Source organism: Melanotaenia boesemani, chromosome 24 (genome assembly GCF_017639745.1).
Source record: "Melanotaenia boesemani isolate fMelBoe1 chromosome 24, fMelBoe1.pri, whole genome shotgun sequence".
Lineage (NCBI taxonomy): Eukaryota > Metazoa > Chordata > Actinopteri > Atheriniformes > Melanotaeniidae > Melanotaenia > Melanotaenia boesemani.
Genome location: NC_055705.1, coordinates 17,853,757 through 17,880,237, shown reverse-complemented (window position 1 = coordinate 17,880,237; position 26,481 = coordinate 17,853,757). Strand labels below are relative to the sequence as shown.

The following is a 26,481-nucleotide window of genomic DNA, read 5'->3' as shown; positions in this document are numbered from 1 at the left end:
AAAAGAAAATTAATTGCAGTTCAAGTGATTTCATGCTAAACTTCTTGAGACACAAATTTCAGTCATTGCAGGTCTTACAATCTGCAAAAGCATGGACTTGTAAACACAAAACAAGGCTTCGAGACAAAGGCGATCTTTATCTGATGACTGGCGAAGCAACAACACTGGCTGGCTACTCTCCAGGATTAGCTCGATCAAAACTAACGTTCTGAAACGTCCTTGTTCATTCATTGCTTTGTCACGATTTGACATCCAGGCATCATAATGTCTCTGGGCGCACATGAACCACGGCTTAAACTTTGACTCAAGAATGCTAATCAGTAAAACCCACTGTTGCTGTTGCTGGTGAGGCAAAATCCAATTTCATGGAACAAAATTTCTAGTAATAGGTTAAATACGCAACCTTCTTCAAAGAGTCCAATGTGATTACTGCTGTTTGGATCAACTGATACTCCTCTTATGTGGTGTACATGACTTACATTTCCTGCCCAGATTCCTGAGATCAATCTAAATTTGTTCAGTTGTAGAATAAACTACTTAATAGCTCATCTCCTGATGATAACAATACATTAAACTAGATGTATGTGAAAAGGGAAGATTTGTTGCCTTTTTTTAAGCCTCAATTTCAGGATTTAGTTGTTGCCATCATGATAGTTTTAGAACTATAAGTGATCATATTTGGAAAAGGCAGATGGAACTAGGGATTGATTGTAAAATCATTTTGTACAATCAGGTTTTATCTTATTTTTTACCTCATTAATCAGGAGTGAGTCTAGTTAATGTCAAGTCCATCCTTGTCGTGGAAGATGTCTTAGCTTCTTGCACATGCTAGCGGTATTGCACATGTATGACATACTAATTTGCGTCATATTTCATGCCAGTTGGCCATGTCCAGCTTTTATTTGCAGTCTGTGAAAATTATGACAGCATTCTAATATTTGAAGACAGTCAGAATATATTAACTTGCTGATATTTTCATTTAGCTTAGAACTCCAAATAGCATATAGCTGCTAGATCTAACACTGCGTTTCATTTTACACTTTTTTTTACTAAATATGTGGACATTTATTATTCTCTGTGGACTATTGTAACATTTAAACCTTGACTGGTCAATGTTTTATCAAATCAAACACACTATGCTTTGCATTTACAAAAGATGATGTTTACAACTTTTTACTGTTTGCCATAGTTAGCTGACTGACATTTATTATCACATAGAAACAGCGACTTAACATCAGTACATACAAAATAAATGAAAAACAACACCACAACACGTGATGTCGGTGTTTGGAAACAATTAGCCATTAGCTAAAATAATCTGCTGTTAAAAATACTAACTAGCTAGCTAGCTAAAACAAATAGTTAGCTAGCTAGTTAGCATTGGCAAAGCTTCTGCACTAATAATATCTAATCTCTTCTAAAAATTTGATGGTAGTCCTCCTGTTTACCATATCCTCCAAAATGGTGTACATCTCTTGGTGCCCTGTGTCTATTTTTTAGGCCTCTTTTTGAAAATTGCACAACCTTCCCTTTGTATGACGTCATACGAAGGGAAATTTGAAACTGTTACGATGTGCAATAGCAGTACATGTGTTCCTAGTAAGGAACAAATGAAGATAGCACATAGAACAAATGGAAAAAAGGATGAATATAAATATCCCTCAAACCCCCAAAATGGTGATTTTTTTAAGGCACTTGTGGTCCCATCTGTTTTTATTTATGGAACCTCTGGTTTTATCAAATTAAGAATAAGAGATATAAAGTCTTCTACAGTTTCCCTGATATTTACTGTCAACACTAATGGTGCTATTCATGTCATAAATGCCCTCCAAATAACTAGTTTAACTTGTATATGGTAGATGCCGCTTAATGGGTGATATATAACACCAGCTATTTACCGCTCGCAAATGTTAAACACATTGGCAGGCAAAAGTTAAGCAATGAGTTGGCCTTGTTATGACATAACAAAATCAAAACCAAAGTATCTGAATTTCTACCACCGTCTGCCACTTTTAATGGAAAGCAATCATTATACTTGTGATTTGTTCCTTTTGTCATTTTTTAGCCATTACCGTGATTATGTTGACTAAAAGTCGTCTTGTATCATTCTTATAATCCTCATAATACCACATAAACCTTTATCCAGCAAGAGTGGGGAGAAAATTCCTTCCAATGCACATGAGCTGAGTAATCGATCCAGACTGTTATCCCTGTTGGTATTCTGTTAGTAGCACAAAAGCCTTCATGCCAAAGACACAATGCATCGTACATACACCAAAACGAATGGAACAAATGAGCTGCTGTGTTTTTTTTGGGGGGTGGGGTTAAACATTTACGCAATGGCAACCATGAATCGCTGTTAAAAATCTCTCTCACCTGCTTTCTGGCTCTTTAAATCTTCCCCATCCCTGTGTGTCTCCAGTCTGGTTAACCCAGAATCTGAAATATTTGTCTACCATTGCAGGAATGACAAAAACCTGCACATTTATCATCATCAGATGAAGAGCGGCTTGGAACAGCATTCATTAACACAAACGCACTTTCATTTGGATGCTCTTACTTTGTCATATTTTAAAGGCATTTCTTTTACCAAGTTCAACTACATTTTAAGGATTTATGAGTCAGCAACCTGGAAGAAATGCACTTGTATTTGATTATGATGTACTGTCAGGACATAATTCTTTTGCCTGTACTGCCTGCTTTTGTAATAACATTTTTGGTTTGAGGTTTCTTGAGGAACAGTTTAATATGTTTAAAATAACAAATATTGTCTGGATGAATTTCTTACCTTATACAGTAAAACCCTTCACAAAAAAGATAATATCTGTCTAGACATAGTTTTGAATGTGAACTAAAAATTGTTTTGCCATGCTTTAGAATAACCATGTCAGGTTATTTAAGTAGATTTTTACTACTTGTCCCCATGTGTAAAGAATCAAGAACAACTTTGCCAGATGTGTCCATATGACCACAGCCAGCCCACCCACTCCATAGGTTGGACTGAGAAACAATGAAGTCACTACCCCAACACAAACTATAGAAAATCACCCAAGTTTAAGGACAATCCAAATCAAACTAAATTACATTTCAGCTTCAAATTACTGTAACAAAACAAGCAGTTGTTGCTGTTTTTTGGATAATTGAGCTATTTTGGGTTCAACTTGGTTACATAACCCTCTTTGGAAATTGTTTTATGCAGATTCTTACTCCTTTCTGACATTTTGACCAAATGATTTACTCATTATGCAACAAAATAATTAAGTCATGGCTGAAAAAGATCAATCTCTGGTGCAAAAATGACATAAATAACAAATAACTTATTTATTTCACGTTGCTTTGCCTGATTTTGTGCAAAAATCTTCAACCCCCATCTAATTTCTTAATCCTTTATGGGGCACTCATTGAAACACTTTGAAATGAAAATTTTTAACTCTAAGTTTTAATTCTGGTATGTAATAAGACCTACAATCTGTTGTTACATTTAAAAAAAATTGTGTCATGCTGAAAATTAAAGGTAACACAGTGATCACTTGCCCAATAAAGGGTTACCAAGTTGCCAGTAAAACAGGAAATTCTGTAAAGGCAATCATTTGTTTAAATGTGCAAATATGAACTGAGCAATACAGTAGGGCTAAAATAGGCAAGATTGTGCAATTCTAACAAGCTTGAAGGTCCTGTTGCTGTGTCATTTGGCATACCTCAGCCTTTTTTCCCTGTTTTCCTTCCTTAACAATGGCTTCTTGACAGTCACCCTTCTGTAGAAACTATCTCCAATGTGGCTTCAATGAACCATAGACAGATTAACTTGAAGGTGCAGATGCATTTCTCTGGTCTTGGGTCAGGTCTTTTCTGGAGATTTTAATTTCTTATTTCTTAAGACATCCCTTTTAGAAACTGTTGATGTGCTGTAGAGAATTATTTTCAGGTCTGACACTTCTTCATTTGTCCTCAGCTTGTCCAGTTTCCTCAAAATCTTCAGGACACCGTGCAGACAATGCTGGGATATGTCCAGTTTAAAATCGGTCTTTTAAAAACATGTCTGTTGTGTGGTCAAAACACTACTATATCCCTTGGGGAAACCGCCTTTTTTTAATGCTTGAATGGTTCATAGGTTAAGTAGCTTAAAAACCAATGAATAAAAAACATTCCTTTGAAAATGGTCAGGTATGAGGACTAAAAAGTAAACAAGTGGCAAAGCGGTTAATGTCCAAAGAAAAAAACATTTGGCTCCTTAGAAGCAAATTTTAGAAAATTAGGGGTGACCAAAACTTTTGCACAATCCTAGCTCAGCATTAGCCGTGATGCAGCTTAGCTTACTTGTTGATTTTCAGCTATTTATTTGGCTCTGGACCATAGTGGCTGCAGGCAAAGGAAAGCAGTTCCCATTTATTGAACCACTTCATTCAACTATTGAATGCTGGGGATTCCCAAAATAAAAAATAAACCAATAGGTGGAGTTGGATCAGCAATAACAATTTCTCTGTAGTCCCATAAGCACTATTAGTGCTCTGAAATGGGGTTTCCTACCAGCTAGAATACTTACATTCAGTGTTTGATACTATCTCAGCTGTCACTGGTCTTCCCACATGTCTGCTTAATGACATGAATCTTAAAGGTAAACTATTCAAGTCCAAACTGTTTTTGGATTCATCTTTTAATCCATATAAAAACATACACCGTCATAATTTTTTAAAAGATGCTATAATCTTATGGGATTTCTTCATATTGTGGCTTTAACACAATCAAATCCCATTACTTTTGCTTCTAATCACACCAGTTATTCTGAGGATTTATTTGGTTTACCATGTAATACAAGGTTTAGAAAAGCAGTCCAGAATCTCAAACAGTGGTCCGCAAACAGTTTTCTGGGATGGTGACATGCAGCGTAGCTGACAATTACAGCAAGAACACGCTTGTGCTTTGGATGAAATTTTGGACACATTACTGTGGGTAATGTGGCAACAGCTTCTTCATCAAACAGCTATGTTGCAAAGCCCTGAATCAAACCACATCACAGTGCCAGAAGTGCCAAAGAAAATTGTGTTGCTTTCTAATCAATGTTTGGAAGTTTTATGAGGGTTTCCAGCCATGGAAGAACTGGAGCAGTAAGCAAATGAGATGTTGTCATTTAAGTGAACCTGCCCTGCAAGCAACCTGTTTCTCAAGAACTTCCTCATCTTTGTAAGAAATATACCAAAAAGTCAAATATAAGCTGCAAAACGCTGAGGGTTTCATTTTAAAGCTGCAGTTCTCACAAGCACCCTCATCAGTCCTCAAGGCCTTGGCCCATATCTGTGTGTTTTGCCTTCATCTGGCCACCAAGCCTTGAGGTGCAGGCTATCATAACACCTGTGTCTCTCAGCAGCAATCCAGCCACAGGTTCCTGCTTCTTTACTAAGCTGTTTTTTTTTCTTTTTTTCTCCTTGTCAAACCAGGAAACATGTGTGGTCTTGTGTGTCTGAATGTGTTTGTGTTCTGTGCACCACATGTCACTTAGAAAGTTCCATCACAGGATGTTTTTGTAGGCTGAACCCTGTTTGGTCTTCTTGGTTTCTCATTTCTGCTTCTTGTAGAAGAAGCAGGAAATCTATCTCTTGCATATCTTAATATATAAAATGTGCAAATAAGGTTATGATTGCCTGTTGATGCACTGGCTTTTGACTGTAGGCCAAATACAGATTTTTATTTTATTTTATTTTAGAGGCACTTTTAATGCACACAGAGAGGCATCAGAGCCTGTGTGCTCAAGCGTTTGTCAATGTGTAAAAGTTCAGTTAACTTTTCTCTGTCACACACCCCCCAGCTCAAAAACACTGCATGCGCGCGTACGACCTCTTCAGAGAACAGTGGATGTAATCCCTCATAATTCAGAAGCGCCCATTCGAGTCCAAAATTAAATGGGTTACTTACAAGATACGAATTGTTCCTGTCCAGGAACACGGAGTCTCCCATCGTCCTGTATAATTATCCACATACAGTATACACCTTCAAAAACAGAGCTGAATAAATTATAGAAGTCCAGAAAAGTGTGTGCGCGCGGAGTAAATGTCTCCTTCTCCCGTTTTGGACAATAAAAACAAGACGAAACCTCCGGAGTTTTTTCTTCTCTCTTTTCTTTTTAACTGCGGAATCTCTTTAAAGAGCTGAAGCCTTAACAGCACTAAGAAACGCATGCCAGGAAACCAGCCGTGCCAAAATGCACACCATAGTGCGCAATGCGTAACGGATCCATACTGCGCGCCCCGTGGACTCTGGTGAAGATAGATGCTGAACCGAAGCAAGGAGACAGAGATACCACCGTCAAGTTACTGTTGATGTAAGGGCAACTTCCGGTTCAGAGTTTAAAAAGACAATAGAAACCCCAGCTAAGCAAACTACTATAAATGAGCAAAGCTAATAATCTAGTTAAGAAAATTTAGAACACTATTCCCCTTAATCTATTACTTATGCATATGGGTTTGAAAATTATATAGAAGCCACGGTTAATGCTTTTACTCAACACAAAATATCAGTGAATAGATTAATCCCAGTGGCAAAACCATACTTATGCGCCTTCAATCACGCACATTTGCTGGTTCAAATCTTACCTACCTATTATGTATGCAAGATATATGCATAAGAGTCTTAGATATTATACAATTGAAGCGTTGGTTAATTTATTTTGAAGGAACGGTCATCTACTTCCGGTTTTATTTAACGTGTTTATCGGCTTTTGACAAAGCAAAAAAAAAAAAAAAAAAAGCGGAGAGAAGGAGCGAAGGATGGGCGGGGCACTGAAGAAGGAGGAGGACCAGCAGTGGAAGAAGCTTTTGATTATCAGCAGCAGAGCTGCTCGAATGTTTTCATGTCAGTGACCCACAAATGGGGCTCCACACTTGATAAGATTTGACTGGAGAAACTCTATACAGGGAGATTATTTAGTTTGTGGATAGTTTATGGTGCAGAGCAGTAACTGTTACTGCAGGAGGGGAGGGGGGAACAGCAGGAGGACTGACACAATCCTGCTTATCATAATGTTTCTGTCATGTTATACGTGGTATTAAAACGCTCAGTCCTACTTTAATAAATAATGATTTTTAACATTACTGATGTGTGCATAGAGTTTCTTCTAAGTCACAGCACATATCTAACAACTCATTTTTCATTCTAGCAGTGGAGCTTTACAGCTTATAGACATAAAGTACATGAGGAGCTGATAAAGGAACTTGAGAACAGTGTGATCTAGTCCATGCCACTAGCATTCCTAGCTGCTAAATCATTGACTGTAAACACAAAACAATACTCAATGACATGAAAATGTTGGTGTCAGAAGGTTGTGTATTTACTTTATGTTACTGTCAGTGTTAGAAATTCATTGCTACTCATTAATCAAATAAAATAACAGCAATCAGAAGCCATAGCTACAGCCTGACACTTGCCAGTTGCCTGCTACTTAGCTAGCTAGCTTGTGAAATAGCTATGGCAGTTAGCATCTATGGCTTTAGACCTGGTAGCGACTGCTAGCAGCCACCTATCATCTACATATGGCAAGCCTAGCTGTGAATGCTAGTGGCTGCAGCATGTATAACAGCCAGCATTTGTTAAGCATACTACCCTAGCTTCTAGGTTAGTGTGTATTGCAAGACTAGCTGTGAATGCAAAGTCAAGAAGTGAATGTTGCATCTAGGAACCAGGCTTAACTGTTAACTACCCTAGATGCTATCTAGTGGCTTTCTAATATTTTTTTTCTAAAAAAATGTGAATGTGCTGGCATTCTGATACTGTATAGCTCTGTAAAAGTTAGCTTCCTCTTCTAAAACAAGGTAGAATGATTAGGCCCATTTATGCTCGATGCAAAAGACGGATACGCAGACAGATGGACAGTTTCGTCCATCTCCTGCATTTGTTATGCATGTAATTATGTCAGTTTTGACAAGCCGTCGCTTGACGCAGAAGACGATACCACCGGAAATCACAGGGGCAATGCTGAGCAAAACAGCTGACATGCGACTAGCAAAAGATACAAACCAGAAAAACGAAGATGAGCACAAGTGTAGAAATTGTGTGAGCTTTTGAAGAAAGACTATATCCGAGTGTTTAGGGCATCTTGGGCAGTTGGAAAAACTTCATAGCGATGCATTACCGCCACCAAATGGTGTCTGAAACTGACACTGGGTCGCAGGAATAAACTCTAAACTTTGCACTGCCCACTTGGGGAGGAATTGATTTAACAACCATGGCAACACAAAAGATGTAAGTATGAGGATGTTTGAACATATGACAATGTTTGAAACGAATGTCCCTATTTATGTACGTAAGGGTGAATAAAGATGCCTTTACTCTGATTAAACAGGAAATGTTATCTTGTGGCGGCCAGAGATATTAGCTGGAGCAGATAAGCATATTTACCTTCCTATTCACTGAATAAGAAAAACAGGTAGTCTGAAAAACACAACGCCCTAAAACTACATGTTTAACAATGGCTGAAAAAGAGCATTATGTTCATCTTATTTCCAGAAGAAATTAGAGGATTGAAAGTCTGTTTTGAGGACTTTTCCCGTTTAAAATATCCACAAGTCAAGCTAGAAACAAATCCATTTATCCTAATGTTGTGGAAGTGAATATTTCAGTGGTGTAAGGTTTCTTTCAACAGTAACCAATAGTATGCGGTAAGTCAAACTGCTGCAGGGGAAGAAAATCATAGATGAGAGAGTGTACCACATGGATTACAGGATGAAACTGTGGTTAAATGCTTCTTCTGAAGATCAGTAGTCATTTTTGTTAAGGAGCATTTTAACAACCCTTAAAATGGCCTGTAAACCACTGACAGATTCAAATCGTGGAAGCAGCTTTCATAGTTTGTGTAATACTTAATGTAGAATCAGCATTGGCAAAATCTGTGTCAAGAGACTCCGCTTACAAAAAAGCAAAACAAACAGATCACAACCTGGTTTCATCAAGGGCATGGTGGATGAGAAATAAGGCCTCACACACACACATGCACACACTCAGAGTTAATAAAAACCATCTGCTTTGCTTTCTTTTTTTCTTCTGAACGAGACACCAGGTTCTTTTTCTCTAATTTAATATGCAGAATGTGCGAATGAGTTAGTGGGTGAGAAGAACTGGATTCTTCTCTGCTTATCAGATTGTGCCGAAACCATTTCAAGAATGCTGAGAAGTTAAGAGGAACGCTTAGTTTGAAACTTAGAGATAACAGACAGGCTCCTGAGGACTGACTCAGCCATAAACCAAGCGCTGAAATGTATTGTTGTGTGTATCTCATACAGGCATCATCAAGATACTACAGTGTTATAAGGTTACCAGTAAAGACACACATGTCTTTAAACAGAACAGGCTACTGCTTATCAGATCTTGTTTGAATGAGGTATAAAGTCACTACATTAGAAGTTGTGGTTAGGATGTTAAGTCATTCAAATTCCGGTTCGTTGTTTATGTTGATTTACATTGAATTTTTAAAGACATACTTTGTTAATTAATTCATACAATGGGTTTTAAAATATCTTAAAAAATAACTTTTTTGTCATGCATAGTAAAGGTAAAGGTATTTTTAATTACATTAAAATCTCTTGAGTTCTATGTGTCACATGGTTAGACTGAGAAAATACCATGAACAAAGAGAGAAGTGCAAATACTGCAGTTCACCAGGTGGTGGACATGTGTCGTCTTAGCATTATTGCTAACGTTAGTACACAAACATATAAGGATTCGTTTAATTTTCATCAAGTTATTTATTTCCTGATAACTTCAAAGGGTTTGTTTCATGTATAGCTTATGATCTTAGTGACATAGTATTGCAACATACAGCAATACAGTTATGTAGCTAAGGAGGTTGTGGAGTGAAGCAGTGTCTGCTATCAGTCTCAAACCATTTTATTGGCTACTACATCCAATGGGAAACATAATCCACTTGTCTAAAATAAAAGGCAAACACATTTTTGTTCTTACAGAAGCCGCAGATTCTTTACCCCCCAGTGCATCCAGGCAGAATTTGTAAAAATTAGTGATGGGAAGATGGAAACGGTGTTCCAGTCTGTACTGAAGCTGATGTGGAAGATTTGATGCAAAACAATGTCCCGTGGTCTGAATCAAGACGTGGATGTCACCTGACTGTTCCAGATCGCGTCCTATTACGTCAACAATCTTTCTAGAACTTCACAGTTGTTTCACCCCATTTTAGAATTAAAATTCAGTAAAATACACCTGAATGTGAAGCCATCTTTTTACCTTGCCTTCAAAATGGAACAATGAAAAATGTTTACTACATTTTCACAAAGTAAAAATACTCTAATATTATTAATTATTCCTCATGCTTTTGCTTGATTAATCACCTGATGTGTGTAAAAAATTTCTCCTAATGGCCCTTAATTTGCGAAGTCTTGCCTTATTTATCTGAGAGTATTTTACCGGGCATTCTTTTAGAAAGTTTGCATTATATGGAAATAGAAAACGTCCCAGGTCAGCTGTCTGAGATCACTTCAAGCTCCTTGATGAGAAAAGGGTTAAATGTATGCATTTGCATTTAACATTTAGACTTTTACATTAAAACCAAAACAAAGTGGAGACACCTACGGACTAAACATACTGATGTCTCTATCAGTCCCAGTGCAACACAATCCAGTGCTGAATAAAACCAGTGCTTTGTTTATTGTATGTATGTTAAATATATTCAGAATCAGAAATACTTGGCGACTGTTAATTCATGATATTTTAGTGCACATTTGACTTTAATTAGGCCTACTATTTACTATTTACCCAGAGCAAAAAAAGGCACATTTGTTAAACATCTGCCGTACATATGTTCACACACATATATGATTAATTCTACTAGTGACAATACAAAGCAAATGTTGCATATCAAATGGTAAATGGTCCGTATTTATATAGCGCTTTTATGTACCTGGATTGATACCCAAAACGCTTCACATCATACATCACATTCACACACACATTCACACACTGATGGCGGAAGCTGCCATGCAAGGCACTCAACCACGACCCATCAGGAGCAGTTAGGGGTTTGGCATCTTGTCCAACATGAGCATGAACTCGAGGATCGAACCGGGAACCCTCGGGTTACAAGACGACCGCTCTACCTTGCTGAGCCACGCCGTCAACACTCCTCCTCACTCACTGTTTTTGTTGTTGCTTGACAGGGCGACAACAGGAATTGGACGAAGTACTGGTTGACCTGATTGTGACCTTTTCAACTGTGGAAGATGATAGTTTCAGGACATATGTGAAGAAACTTGACCCTGATTTCGTTCTCCCATCCAGAAATACATTGAAAACAATGCTGTCCAGGTATGTTGAGAGCAAGGACAAAGCAATGGTTGAGGTGAAAAAGTAAAAAAATATGTGGACCTCAATTAACATGGATGCCTACCAAAGTGGCCGTGACATGCCACTTTGTTAATGAAAGCAACAAACTTGCCACCATTGTTGTTAAAATGTCCAAATTTCCTATGTCACACACAGCTGAGCATCTGAAGGAGGCCAAGAGTTCTGCATTCATGGGGAATACAGAAAAAGGTCACTTGGTTAATCACTGATAATGCACCTAATATAACTGCCTGTGCACAGATGTTACATGTACGACATTGTTTTGCACACATACTGAATTTGATAGTGAAAAAAGCCATTGAGCAAACCCCTGAGCTGCATGCATTACGTCTGCAGTCAAGGCAGATAGTAGGCTTCTTTAAGTCTAGTGCCACAGCAAAGCAAAAGCTGTCAGACATTCAGGTGCAAATGGGGAAAACCTGAGATGAAACTCATCCAGGAAGTTGAAACAAGATGGAACAGCATTTATTTAATGTTTCGACATCTGCTGGAGCAGCATGAAGCTGTGGCAGCAGCCTTGTCCTCCCTAAACACCAGTTTGAACCATTTTAACAGTGCTGACCAAGCTGCCTTCGATGAAGCAACTGTGGAATTGTCATCTGAGAAAAAAGGTTCTGCTTCAAAAATAATTCAATTGGTCCGACTGATTCATAACAAGATTCATGAGGAAGGTTTGAGATTAACTAGTCCACCTGCCTCTCAGTTAGGCATCAATCTTCAGAGGAACTTGAGAGAATGATGTGGGGTGGAGCCTATAAGGATCCTTATGGTGTCAACTCCTTCTGGATCCACGATTCAAAGTTCTGGCTTTTGTATCTTCAGAAAATTCATCCAATGAACCTCTAGATTACTGGACTCAACATGCCACCATATTCCCTCATCTTTCAGTTGGCCAAAACGTATAATTGCCTTTTAAAAGATTGAGGAACCTTTTATCGTATTATGCCCATGTTGTACATGTTATTTGTTTGTCTGTCTGTTGTTTCTTTTTTTACTATGGACCATGAGTCCGCAATAAAGAATACTACTACTACTAATATCTTTCCATCCCAGCCGCATCAGTCCCTTGTGAGAGAATATTCTCCAAAGCAGGAGCGATCATGAGCAAGAAGCAAAACCAACACATTGGTACCAGCTGCCAAGCTCCAAAATGCATTTATAAACAACATACAAGGGTAAAAGTGGACCATGTCTGAACCTTTCATCCACTATGTATGGATGAAAACCAGTATGAAACCATTACTTTAATTCGCTTTATATTGAATTAAATTTTAGTTTTATTTGCTGTTTGTTTGGTGAATTTTAGGCTATTTGGCTAGAATTAAGAGAAAAAATTATTTGGGTTTAAATCTGAATCAGTGATTTTGGCAGTGTTGCATCTTCTACTCTTGATTTTCTCCCTTTATTTATGTCTGTAATTGTGAATGTTGTGGCCTTTACCAATCAGCCTGCACACCTGATGTCCATCAACTACTTAGACTCTGCATTATATCCACCCCATCCTTGCTGCTACAAAGCACTTCAGGGTCTTGCATGACAATTGCTTACTGCCAGCTCTAAACTTATGAGCTGAATTTATTTTTGTGAACTGAACCTTGTCTTCAGCTGAACATCTGTTTGCCTGATTGAGTTGTTTGCCAGAGTACGATTACAAATAATATCTTGAATCTCAAGAGTCTAATTTCACTAGTTAAATGAGGTTTGAATGAAAGAAAAAAACAACTTGTAGATGCTGTTTATTTGCTTTATTTAAAACTGTATTTAAATCATTTTTTTAAAGCTAATCTAGCCACTCATCCGATAGATGGTAAACATTTTTACCTCCTTTTATATATATTTTTTATGGTCTATTTTGAAGTAAACTGTTTGTCTTTTATTACTTTCAGGAGAATAAAACTGGAATCATATAAATTGGCTACATTAACTAGCAATATTTTAAAAAAAAACACTATCATTGATTTTCACTCGTCGCCAGGACTGTTTTAGCAACCTGGGCAGTTTGAACACATCTCACCACAAGATGGTGTTTAAAAGTGGAATTTGTTCCAGTGTGTCCGGATGAAATGCAGAGAAATAGATGATTGTTTTTTCTTTCAGATATGGGCAAAATATGTCACCTTGCATACACTTGTTAACTGAGCTTAAGATAAAGAAAGAGACTCCAAGAAAGAAACAGAAAACATTGAGAAATGGGGAGTTAATGTATGATGACAGCATGTTTCATTTAGCAGGGACAAAACTACTCAGAACAAGATTAAATTATTTGTTAAAGACAGCAATACTTGACTCAGCACAGCTCTTGATAAGATCATTATGATCATCTTGAAACCGATAGATACTAAAATAAGTATCGCTAAGTCCCACATCCCCTCCTTACTATTCTGAACCGGGGTAAAGAGAAGTAAGAAGGTTGAGTATTTTCAGAGATTTGGATCTCTAGATTTAAATCTCTCTTATCTGTACTCTTAACTAGCTTATAGTATTATACACATTCTCAAACAAAATGCATCAAAATATTAATAGTTGTGGCCTATACTGCTGTAATCATTTCTTTTTTTAAACAGATACTTTTGAGATTTCCATTAATAACAGGGAACACATGAGGTCAGCCCAGCATGGTATATGGTTTTTATAAGCTGCAAAATGCTAATGTTTACATAATTTACTAGGGAGGCGCAGCGTCCTCCTTTCAAAAGCCAAATGCCTGAGTTGTGTAGTCACTCCATCAAGTGGAAAGTATTTAGTTAAATTACTTTAAGACAATCCAGAAAATGACAGAAGAATCTGCTAAAGTCTTTGATCAGTTTCTTAAGCACTTCCAAAATTAACATTGCAAGTCTGTGCATCATTCATACACACTGCTTTGCCTTGCCTTGCCTGAGAGGATGCTGGGTTTATGACACTAAGTGTTTAGGAAGTGAGGATAAAACTTGGTAAAGTTTGAACAAAGCTTTCTTAGTTTTGCTTGATGTAAGATTCACTGACAATGACTATGCAATGAATTCCACTAAAGAATAAAGTCTATAGATATTTAATGTAACTCTCCCTGATGTGTTAAAATGACCAAAATCCATTTTTTTACCAAAAGAAATTAATAGTATGTGACATAGATGGTGAAATATGCTAATTATATTTTTCTATTTTACGAAATTCTTAAATTATTTGTGCAAACAGTCCTTTACAAGCTCTTTTTCTACAGCTGCCGAGCTACATTAACACAAAAAAATGTCCTTGTTAAGCCATGATTGTTTCTCTTTGAGGCATACAGACCAAACAAATGAAGCATCTAGCTGCTGAAACCCTTGTTTTTCTTGTGGTTAAAATCTTGTAGTTGTTGATTTACTGCAGGTTATAGTGATGTAGTGATGTGAAATACACAGAGCAGAACACGATTGTGGGGTGAGGTCTTTGTGGCTTGGGTTTGATTTTATACAGACTCAACTAATCCCATCAGATTGGTAAATGGAGAGTTTGGAGGACGGGTGAAGCTCTCATACTTTTTGTTACTTTCTATAAGCAAATTTTGCCTTTTTTGTTATTTTCTCCTAAATGACTTAAGTAAATTACACTGAATATGACTTTATAATCATCAAAAATTATATTGCATTATATTAAAATCTGGATTTTTTTTTTAACAAACCCACTTATTGTAAAAAAAGCTTTTTTGAAGAATCACTCAAAATACAAATTATTCTGCACTTAACCATTTGCAATAGGTTGTAAAAATGTTAACATTATGTAGGGGATAATTTTTCTAAAATCAAATCAAACATTGATCCAGTTCTGTTTACATTAGAGTCCTTCTTTAATATCACCTTAACAGCTCTCTCCATTGAACTTAGAAGTCCATGGATAGTTTAAAGATATCAGCATTTTCTCCCAAAGTTGCTGTTTGGTCCTACTTTTATGGGACCCTTCAGTTGGGATGCCAATTTTACCAATTCTAAATGGTGGAGTTTGGCACATTGTATCCGTTGACTGGCCAAAAGAATCGTTACTTCGTACATGAGTTGGCACTAAGAACCCAGTGGGATCAGCATCATGTTTAAGTATACTGTGGATTTGTTGTTGTTTGAAGCCTCACACCTCATTGTTATAATTTAAGGAAGGTGTTGCGCCACTATGATGTCACACTAATATGTAGCTGATGCATCTATCGCAATCTGGCTTATACACAGCCAACCAGGAGGGAGCACGGTCGGCTGTGGAAGTGCAACAGATCAGGATTTACACTACCAAACTGTCCCTGTCTCAGACCCAACACCTTGGTGGAAACGGGGCTATTGACACCCTCAAGCACCATAAAGGTGGTGCGCCATTTCACTCCCCACTATTCCAGCTCAAAACATCACTTTACCTCCACCTTACTGATGTCGCAACCTTGTTGGGACATGGTGGTCAGCCATCAACTATCCAGAATGTCCATTTGAAATAGAGACTTTTACTTTCACAAAGCATTTTACTATTTAAGTCTTTTCATTAACAGAAAGATCCATCGTTTCCCCCAGACTGCATGGAAAGTGTGTCTTACTCTATGGGATGCAACAAGCTTCTTAATTAGTTTCCTTTTAATTAAACTCACCAAATAACAAACCTGTCTGAGATTATCAATGATCGAAACAAACAGGAGAAACAACACAAGCAAAATCCCAATATTCAAATGTTTAACAGAAATCCTACATGCAGAATAATTCTGAGGACAGTATAGAGGGTTATTTTTTTTTTCTTTTCATATTTGTTGCCTGTTCTTTTCAGTGTGGGAATTTATTAATTTGTTATGCTGATTAGCAAAAACAAAAACCCCATTCATTCCTTGCATCTGCCTGCTTATTTGCTTGTTGTCTTTTCAGTCTTTCTTTCTGATGTTGAACATTGACCTTGGTTTCACAATACAGTCATATAAATGAGTGTACAAGAAGAAAAAAATGAGATGGAGGGAAGAGAGTGAGGGGGTCGGTGGTAAAAACGAGGCACACATAAACAAATTTACAGCAGGAGCTGCACAAAGCAGCTCTGGGGGATGACCTCAGAACTGGGGAATGTGTGCGTGTGCCTCTGTGTGTTTATGAAAGAAAAAAAAAGACTGCAACATACGCTCACCCTAGCACTGTGGAGGGTACTGTGGACGTATAAACAAACATGACCAACCAATCATGTCTTCTTTAGAGTCTTAGACCACAATAACATTTAAGAGATGACCCTCAGCTGGCAGAAAAAGATGTTTTCTTTGGAGAAACCAATCAATCAGCATCCCCCAAATACAAGACATACACACTTACAGACACACAAAGTGACGACGGCATGGGTCTGGATTCAATCTGGATGCTTCTATCAACAGGCCAGCCCGCTTGTCTTAAATCTCTATACTGAGTCCTGAAGGCCAATAGACGGAGAAAAGGGGGGAAATGGAGCAGGCAGGGATGTAAGGATTTCAAGGGACTAGCTATGCATTTCTGTGTGGCTATCATCTTTTTACTGCCTCCATTGCAACATGAAATGCTACATGAAATGTGATATCACATAGTTGGAGCGCCATTAGGGGGGGAATATTTAACTCCTAGGGCTTTATAACAACAGATTTGTGCTCTATATATTGGAAACCCACCTGGTATATAGAAGAGTGACAAATCTACTACAACTATTCAACTACTCATTTTCTACCTCATATCCAGTGACAGGACGTGGAGGAAGTAGCTGAAGTAGGAAGCCTTCCCTCACCCTGGCCACTTCTTCCAGATCATCCAGGGGGATCTCAAGATGTTCTTAGGCCAGCCGAGAGATGAAGTCCTTCCAGACTGTCCTTGGTCTCCCCCAAGGCCTACTCCTAGTGGTATGTGTCTGGAACATCTCACCAGCAAGGCATCCAAGGGGGATCCTAACCAGATGTCTGAGCCACCTCATCTGGATCACCTCAGTGCAGAGGAGCAGTAGCTCTACTTTGAGTCCCTCCTGGATCTCCAAGCTTCTCACTCTATCTCTAAGGTTGAGCCCAAATACCCTGTGGAAGAAATTCATTTTGGCAGTATGTATCTGCAATCTCATTCTTTTAGTCACTACTACAGCTCTTGACTATACATGACAATAGGAACCTGGATTGACTGGATCTTTGCAGACATCCCGCCAATCCACTTTTGATCTCCTGCTCCATTCTTCCCACATTTGTGAACCAATCCCCAAGATACTTTAACTTTTATACCTGGGGCAGGATCTCATTCCCAACTCAGAGAGAGCATTCCACCGTTTTCCAGCTGAGGACCATAGTCTCAGATTTGGAGGTGCTGATTTTTACCCCAGCCGTTTCACACACTGAGTTTAACATCACAACCTGATGAAGCAAACAGCAGCACATCATCTGCAAAAAGTAGAGACAAGATCCTGAGTTCAGCAAACTGGACCACTCCAACACCTCCAGATGTCAGCTACATAAAGTACAAAAAACTAAAAAAGATTCAGTAAAAGAAGTAGTTGTCTTAAATAAACACTAATATTGAGGGGGATTAAAAACAAAAACAACCCTGATGGACATCCACAAGAAGATCAGTTAGTTTGTCTTTGGTCAGATGTGTTTCACAAAGTTGTTTCCATTTCAAGTTTTTGTCCAAAGAGGTAAAAAAAAAAACTCCTTAAGCTACTGTATTAATGTTTGTTTGTTTGTTTTAAATATATTGGTGGAAGTTTTTTTTCCCCTTCAGTTTTTGCTGTTTCCAATTACCTTTCCTTGTTTATATTTTTTCAGTGCAAATGAAAACTTAGAATGGATAGCTGGTTATTGTATTTGTATATAGGGTTTGTGGTTTCCAGTGCAATTGGAATGGTCTTGAACTGAGCTTAGCAAGTGAGCTTTAGCTATCATCAACCTAGCAAAATACTGTTCAATGACTCCTGCAACTGAACAAAGAATTCCTTTGTCACTAAAAATGTTATGCAGCTCTTCATGTAATAATAGGGAAAAACATTCCAGATTGAATTCATTTACTATTGCACAGCACAATTTTGGAAAATGAAATTAAAGTCATGAAGGTGGAACATGTAAACCATTAGGTCAGTGGGGGAACAGACTGGCTCTCCTAATGATTTTTATGGAATTTATTTCTTTTCATTTTTAGCTTCTTTTTTAAAGCAGTTAGATGTGACTTCTGGGATTGTATCTTTAAAATCTCTTTATAACTGAAATATTCAAGTGATAAAACAGTTTTCAGTAACAGTACAGGAGTAATTGTATACAGTTTCGTTCCATCCCTGATGGATCTTAGATGCACTTAGAGGTCATGTCATTGTGATGATAAAGCAGTGACAGTTGGATTTCACATGAAGAACATGTAATCCAACATGGATGTAAATTAGCTGACAGGCTCAGATGTAGGGTTTTCAAACATTCTTCAGCTCTCTGTATAATTTATTGCTGTCCCAACTTTCTTTTACGTAAAGCTCTTTTTGTTGCGCCAAACCCTCTGAACACGATGAACCTCTTGCTATCACATGTCAACATTCACTCTCCTTATACAAATGCTTTTGTTTCTTTTTTGGGTCATGTCCTGCACTGAGTTTGGCAAACAGCACATTAAAAGGGAATTACAAAAAAAAAAAAGATCCAAACATGCCTGGCACTGCATGAGAAAGCAGCAGTGACAGCAAGAGAACAGCTGTCTTTATTAGAACATAGAAATATATATAAATATTTTTCAAGGAACTGCGGACAATAAATGAGTCCTTGGTTCAGTTCCAGTTGAAACACTTTCAGTTAGAAACTAGTATTGCTGACTCTGTCACCTGCTAAGTGGACTGAATGAAGTGCTTCACGTCTAACAACCTCTTAGACTGATGTGAGGGTAGCAATTCAAATAGCAGTTACATAAAGATTCAAGAAGGAACTTCAAGCTAATGTCCATGCATGGGGAATAGACTGTGTCCTTTTGAAAATGCAATGCAAGTGTAAGCTAACACCTCAAACATTTTCTATTACAAGGCAAATGCAATGCCTGACATCTGCATCAGTCATCTGTTTATCTGCTGATGTACAGATCTGTTGATCTGACCTTCCATCCTTCTACCCATACATCCATCTTTCTGCATGCTACCATGTCAGCTTGTTTGCTTGGCTGGCTGGCTTTCTTCCTGAGAATCCATTAGTAATGCTGGGTAAGTTTTCCACATGAGGGTGATGTTTTAAAGATATAAATGCAGCATAAACAAGAAGCTTGTATTACTGTAATCTTTAAAAGTACAGACATGTCTATCAGGACTTCAAATTAATTCCACTGGAATTCAGCTGTTGAATCTATCAATGCATTTCCGTGCTTTTATCAGAGATTGGGTCTTGAAGGGAAAATTTGGACATCCCTCTCCCCAACAACACCCTTCAGCTCCTGCCTGGATCCCCCACTAGGAGATCCCAGACCAGGAGGGATATATAATAATCCTTCCTGTGTCAACTGGGGCTGCCCTGGAGTATCCTCTCATTTGGATATCCCTGAAAAACCTCCAGAGGAAGGCCTTCTCGAAGTCCACAAACACATCTAGACTGGATGGCATGGCTCAGTGGATAGTGTGGTTGTCCTGTAACCCAAGGGTTGCCGGTTCAATCCCGGCCCGGAGAGCTTATGTCGAGGTGTCCCTGAGCAAGACACTGAACCCCTTCTTGCTCCTGATGGGTCGTGGTTGCGAGCATTGCATGGCAGCTTCCGCCATCAGTGTGTAAATATGTAAAGTGCTTTAGATAAAAGCGTTATATAAGTACAGTCCATTTACCATTTAACTCCCAGAGGATAACGATTTAGTTCTCTTCCACAAACCGTTCCACACGAATCTGGGCCTGAGTGAAGTTAAGTGTCGTTAATCAGTCCTCTGTAGTTGTGAGATTTAAGATCTCAAAAGGGAAGAATGCAAATTGAAATTTTGTCATCTGTAAGAATCTATCAGCTGTATTTGCACCATACTGAACAATACAAGTGAAATAAGACTATAAACAGTGTAGCAAGTTTTCTGAATTGCTAAGTAAGGCTTATATTAAGCAATATGCTCATTTACAAGGTCTTGACATGATTATTAAAGGATTCGGTGAAATCTTAAGCTCGATTTATAATCAAGCAGCGTCTGCGTACAGTAGGGCTAGCGTAGTTGACACTGGTGAAATGTGCTCTCACACTCGAGCCTATGGTTACAGTGTTGTGTTGCAATTTATCTTCTGCAGTTACCAAAGAAATTCAGCGAAAAGCTCCAAAAATCTGAAAGTACTTAATCCCAAACCTACCAATTACAATGGAGTACACCTGCATAACCGTGATGCAAGCAGAGGTGCATGTCAGGTCTGGAAAAGGTGCGCATTGAGCCTCCACAGACCTACCATGACGTTCCTCAAGAGATGCATTGTATTATTCCAGATAAAGACTAACTAAAGAAGGTGTAGATAACTTTAAATGTTTTTGATGCACTTTGGCAAAAGAGATGTGGAAGGAGACAGGATGTTCTGAAGGAAGTAGAGAGCAAAGAGAAGAGGACATAATAGATGGAGAAAAGAAACAGGAAATGAGATTAAATTTTCATCTCTTGAGATGTGGGGACCATAATGGGTGGTGGGCCTCGGTATTTCTAAAACCCTGGCTACAGCCCTGCTTGCTGCATTTATGATTAGCAGATGATTTATGATTTATGATTTATCATTAGCACTTTTTCCCAGACACAACGAAAATTGCAAATACAATATTTAAACAGATTAAAAAACATAAATAAAAAAATATTCTTAGCAGTTTCCAGATGTAGTTATTTAAATTTTACTATTGGTATAAAGCTAATTCACTAAATAAAAATTATAAATATACTGATTCAACATAATAACTTATGTTATGTAAAGATATATATGAAGCCATTAATACATTTATTGATTCTTTTTTAAAAAAGTACAATCTTTTGGACATTTGTGCTTCTGATAACATTTTGGGTACCTTTTTATATTATGAAGCTGTTTTTTAAAAAAAACAATTTTGATTTGTTTTCATCAATATATTTAGAAATGCTGCAGTTCATATGGATCTCATGTGTGACTGATTTTTGAATAATTTTCAGTGTAATAAAGTCTAATGTTTTTCCCCCCATCAGATACCTTGTCTTTCAGCTGAAAGCTCCCCCATCTTGATGCACATATGCACACATACACACTACCTACTGTCCTCCCCCTCCCAAGCCTTCTTAATGTTTCTGCTACAACAGTTGCCATGGTGTTTCAGCCCGCCCGCTGTGCTGGACAGCACAATACCAAGGATGTGTGCATCTCAATGATAGCGTCTGTGTGTATATGTTAACGTAGCCACATGTCAACATTTTTATTTCAGTGGTATATTTTAAACCTAATAGGCTAAGGTGTTATAAATCCTCTTAAACCACAAGTTTTTTTTTTCTTTTCTCATGCTTAAGGATGATGATGATAACTGTACTTTGAATAAATGTACCTTGACATTTTGCCACATTAAGCTAATCTGTTGAAAAAACATTGCAAACTACCGTGGGAAAATAATTACTGACATTTGTGCATTTTTCTTCTGCCCTGTGATGCATTTTCTGGTGGCAGGAAAGCAGAAAATAGCCTGTCCTTGTTGCCATAGTACCACAGTAAAACTGAGTCATTCTGGGAAACTAGAAAAATGATGTGTGTTCATCATGAGCTAAGATGTGGGGTATTTATTATTTCTTAAAAGCATCAAATTTCACACAAGAAACTCATTTCACATATTCAGTTGTACATATTTAATCTTTTGTTTTCCTGAAAATGTAAGTTTTTGTTCTGTTTCAGTGAAAGCCATGTAAAAAAAAAATCTCAATTCCACATCTACAACAATATTTCAAGAAATCCCCCAAAACAAAAGTTTTCCTTTTTCACTGATACAGTTAAAACAAAACAAAAAAAAAACTTTAAAGAGACTTTCTCTGTGTGTGTGTGTGTGTGTTCGTATAAATCTACCAATGGGAATGTTTGGGATCCATTTATGACATTTGAACTGACTTTGATCAAATTTAATATAAAGTTAGAAAAATAAGAAGCTAATTTTGTTTTAATCTTTAATCTCTGAATCAAATCCTAGTTAATTTGCTTGGAAAGTCTGGTTCAACTGGGGGAAGGAAAGGATTAATTCACAACTGAACTGTGATGTGATTACAAGGAGCTCCACTAAATATGTAGGTCTCTGTTTGCTTTAAGTGAACCAAATGCAGGAAGAAACAGAAATTGTTCTGCATTAACTAACAGATGAGCAAGTTTTCTTGTTCGTTGTTTATCTCATTCCCCCCCAGTCATTTGTTTTTATGCATTTCTGCCTCTGGAAAGGAAAGGAATGTATCATTCAGAAGGTTCAGTTTTTTGGACCAAGTGCAGTGTGGAAGCAAACTTGGACAGGAAGAACTGAGTCTCCTAATTTACCAAGTCAAGAAACTATTAGGCGTGAATGTGACCTTAAGCTGTATTCATATCAGAATAGTTTGGGGACTTTGTTCGATTTGAGCAGGAAATGCTGAGAAATGTTGCACCTTTATTTGGTTTGAGACTGAACTTTACTCAAGGGGCCCAAAACACCTGGACAATGTTACACAGTTACAAATACTACTTCTTTGAAGAGGTATTGCATGAAGTGACCACATACCATGAAGAACATTCTACACTTACACACTTACACATTTTACATTTTTACAAGAAACTATCCAGTATGAGCAGCACACCCCCCATATTTTACTAGCTGGAGAGATTTCATCATACAGGTAGGATGCAAAGTGGATGCTGAATTAGCTAATAGGAGGCGTGTCACTGAAAAAACTTGCAAAAATTCTGTAGTGCATTTTTAACCTGCTGACATAGTTAGCATTAGCTAGCAAACAGTAGCTGTTGTTAGCATGCTCTGTCTGCTCCATAGCTTCTGCTTCTGGTTCCAGATCACAATTTATGATGGTCTTTGACCAATATAGGCTACAGCTCCTGCTATGCAAACCTGCTGCTGCACAGGAACATAAATATACTAAAGAAAAAACATGATGCTATAGTGAATAGTTTCAGAGGATATTTTGAATATAAAAATGGCTGACTCACTGTATAGTGGATTATATAATGAATGAGTAAACAATATAAACACAGCCCAGGTTTCTGATCAGACTGCTACTCTCCTGTTTTGTGTCAACTTCCTGGTTTTATATGTTCTTTGTGACTTCATTTTGACAGATTTATTTTCAGTCCTGCTCCCTTGTTATTTTCCAGTTTTTTTTTTTTAGTATATTCATGTTCCTGTGCTGCAGCAGGTTTGCTTTGTTTTTGTAGGAAGTTTTATTCTATGTTCTCCTTTTATTTTCTTTCCATCTACCTGCCTGTGGGAACTCTGTTTGGGTCATCTTCTCCCAACTACAGATGCATCACAACTGAAAAACAATATGGGAGCTGCAGATGATTTGTTTAAATCTAAATAATCCCAATTCCTGAAATAAAACTGTGATCAATTAGAGCACTCCTGAATTTATGGCGACTAATTCATTTTCCATAAATGATGGTGTGTGTAGAAGCACTTTCTTGCAGGCAAACTGTATTTTGTAGCCTTTTATAGTTATGAATAAATGAATAAAAAAGAACATGAAGATGACATGGAACTGAATGGGTTCAACTGCTTGTATTATTCTGCCTGTTTTCTATTGTAATCAGCTCAGTCTGACCACAGTTGCTCTTATTTCCCATGCAAATCAGCTCATCTCATGAATTTTTAGGTGTTTCTAGATGCTAATATGAACTACAATGTAGGCTGTTGTCCACAGTGCATTTGCGCAGCTGTTTTTTACATGAACCATTTATTAAAAAAAAGGTATTATTCAGAAATACAAGATCGGAGCGTTCCGTCCTTTATTGCTTTGTCCCTTGAGTGATATCTCTTTCTCTGCCACACCTTCTTCTTTCTTCCTTTGTACAACATCTAAATCTGTTCATTCTTTTGTATCTATTTTTTAGTACATTTTTATGCTTTTGGAAGCCCTTACACAACCCTGTTTCACCTCACTTCACCTATTTTTAATTCCGTTTTTTAATTTATCATTCATGAGTGAGTTCCATGAATGCAGATATTTTATTAATAATTTGTTTCCATTTATTTGGTCTAATATACTTGTTGCAAAGTAATAGTACAAATTCTTAATTTTTTGGTCAGTCCTCCAACAAAATGCGAACTTAGCTGAACTGGTATAAGAAAAACAAATTCATACAGATGTCATTGTTTGGACATACTCTTCCTTTTTGTTTATGCGAGTGTAAGCATTTCTGTCTATTTGGATTCCTCAGATTTTTCCAATATTTGCTTTTTTACAACTATATATGTATGCATGCCTACATGAGTTTGTGCACCCACAGAACCTTCAGATACACTATGCAGTGTATGTTTGTGCAGCTGTACACACAGCATAAGCAGGATGTGTGTTATATGTGCTGCATGTTAGTCTCCTTGCCTGAAACCTATCAAACCTTCACCAAAGTCAAAATGAGCAGCTAAAGTTCTTCTCAGCTGTTGGGATAAATATTTATTCAGCAGTATAAACACAGCGGCCATCTAGGAATGCTAAGACATCGATGCTTTTATTACTGTCCTAATAAGAAGACAAATTTCTTAAATTATTCAAATTTGCAACAGATCTGATTCTGTACATTTGGATAAATTAATTTTTGGCAATATACTGGCACAAAGACTCATATGCAACTCTTTCAAAGAAACATCTTCACTTCAATGGTGGGTAATGAAGAGACCATGTCTCAAAATATCAGCATCTGACAGTGTGAGGCTAAACAAGTTACATCGCTGCTTTACGACGTCTCATCCTGAACACAAAGAAAAGCCTGTTTAAATAGTTGTTTAACTAAATCAGCATCTGTCTCATCAAATGTTTAACGCACGTAAAGTAGTTTGCAGTTTCCTGGTTTAAAACGTCTCACACTGTAGCAGAGGAATTTATCATTCCCTCTGCCACTGACATTGTTTTAATTATAATTAATAAAGTAACAGCCAATAAACTAAAGACTATTTTATGGCACATTTATTTCTTTCTTTCTTTCTAATCATGGTACATTTGATAGTGAGATCGAGCTGCTCAGTATCAGCATTTGATAATTTTTCTTTGCAGAATTTACAATCAAATTACACAAATCTTTGTAATCTATGGAATCATATTGAATTCTGTTTGCTGCACTAAGTACAGATGAGAGTTTACAAACTAAACTTCAACCAGTAGGTGCTCTTTTATCCATCCCACTGTTTATGGCTTACAGAAAATTAACTTTGAGTTCTAAACAACTAAATATATTAGCCTATTATCTTGGTAAAGAAGAATTATAAAATGACATGATTAACCCCATTTATCTATGGTTTATTTACACTGTAAATTACTGTGAAATAAAAATCTAATAAAAACAAAGTAGATTTCAATTTAAATAATGTATAGCTTTGTATATCATATTGCAAATATCATATACAATGTGTATATTTGTCATTTTTCAAATTTGAAAAATGAAAATAGTGATTAACATAGTGAAATTATGAAAAATGTGAAAATAAATGATGTCTTTATGTAAAATTTAATTATACAATCTGTTTTTCTAATCTTATTGGTATTCCCCCATACTTAAAAGTTACAGGTAAACACTGTGAAATAATATAAAAAAAAAAACAAAAAAAATTATTTAACTTTTTTTTTTTTTTTTTTTTTTTAACAGCACACATTTAGCACACTAACACTAACTTGCACACATGAAAGGACCAGTTGCCACAACAAAAAGCCCCTTTGCACAGATTACATTACACATGGACAACGTATCAGCATTTAACCTTTATAGCATATTGTTGTTAAAGTTTTCAATATGGTAGACTGAATTTATTACAGTATTGATGTTAAGTAAACTTAACACTTTTATTTGCACACTCACATAAATGCACAGCAAGGTTTTATGTTCCTAAACGGTTTTTAATTTCCCAGACAGTATTGTCGTGGGGTTGAACATGAGCTTTAGCACTCAGACCTCAGTATTTGGGTGGAGGAGCAGGATGGAGAAGAAAGAAGTGGAAGGAGGACAGGGGGAGGAGGTTGACAGATCCATCCCATCTCTTTTTCTGTCTGTGGAATGCAGCTGGAATC

General features: G+C 37.2%; 1 protein-coding gene across 3 annotated transcripts in view; it reads right to left on the bottom strand.

Moving 5' to 3' along the window:
• Positions 1-26,481, bottom strand: part of LOC121635201 (rho GTPase-activating protein 6-like) — a 98,435-nt gene that overhangs the window by 45,098 nt on the left and 26,856 nt on the right. The window contains exon 1 of one of the 3 annotated variants that reach the window (XM_041978289.1): positions 5,911-6,239. The exons of the other annotated variants lie outside the window; for them this stretch is intronic. Within the exon in view, the coding sequence (XP_041834223.1) occupies positions 5,911-5,952 (42 nt within the window). The 5' untranslated portion in view covers positions 5,953-6,239. Of the gene's footprint in view, positions 1-5,910; positions 6,240-26,481 lie in introns of those variants that run through there. 3 annotated transcript variants of the gene reach the window in all.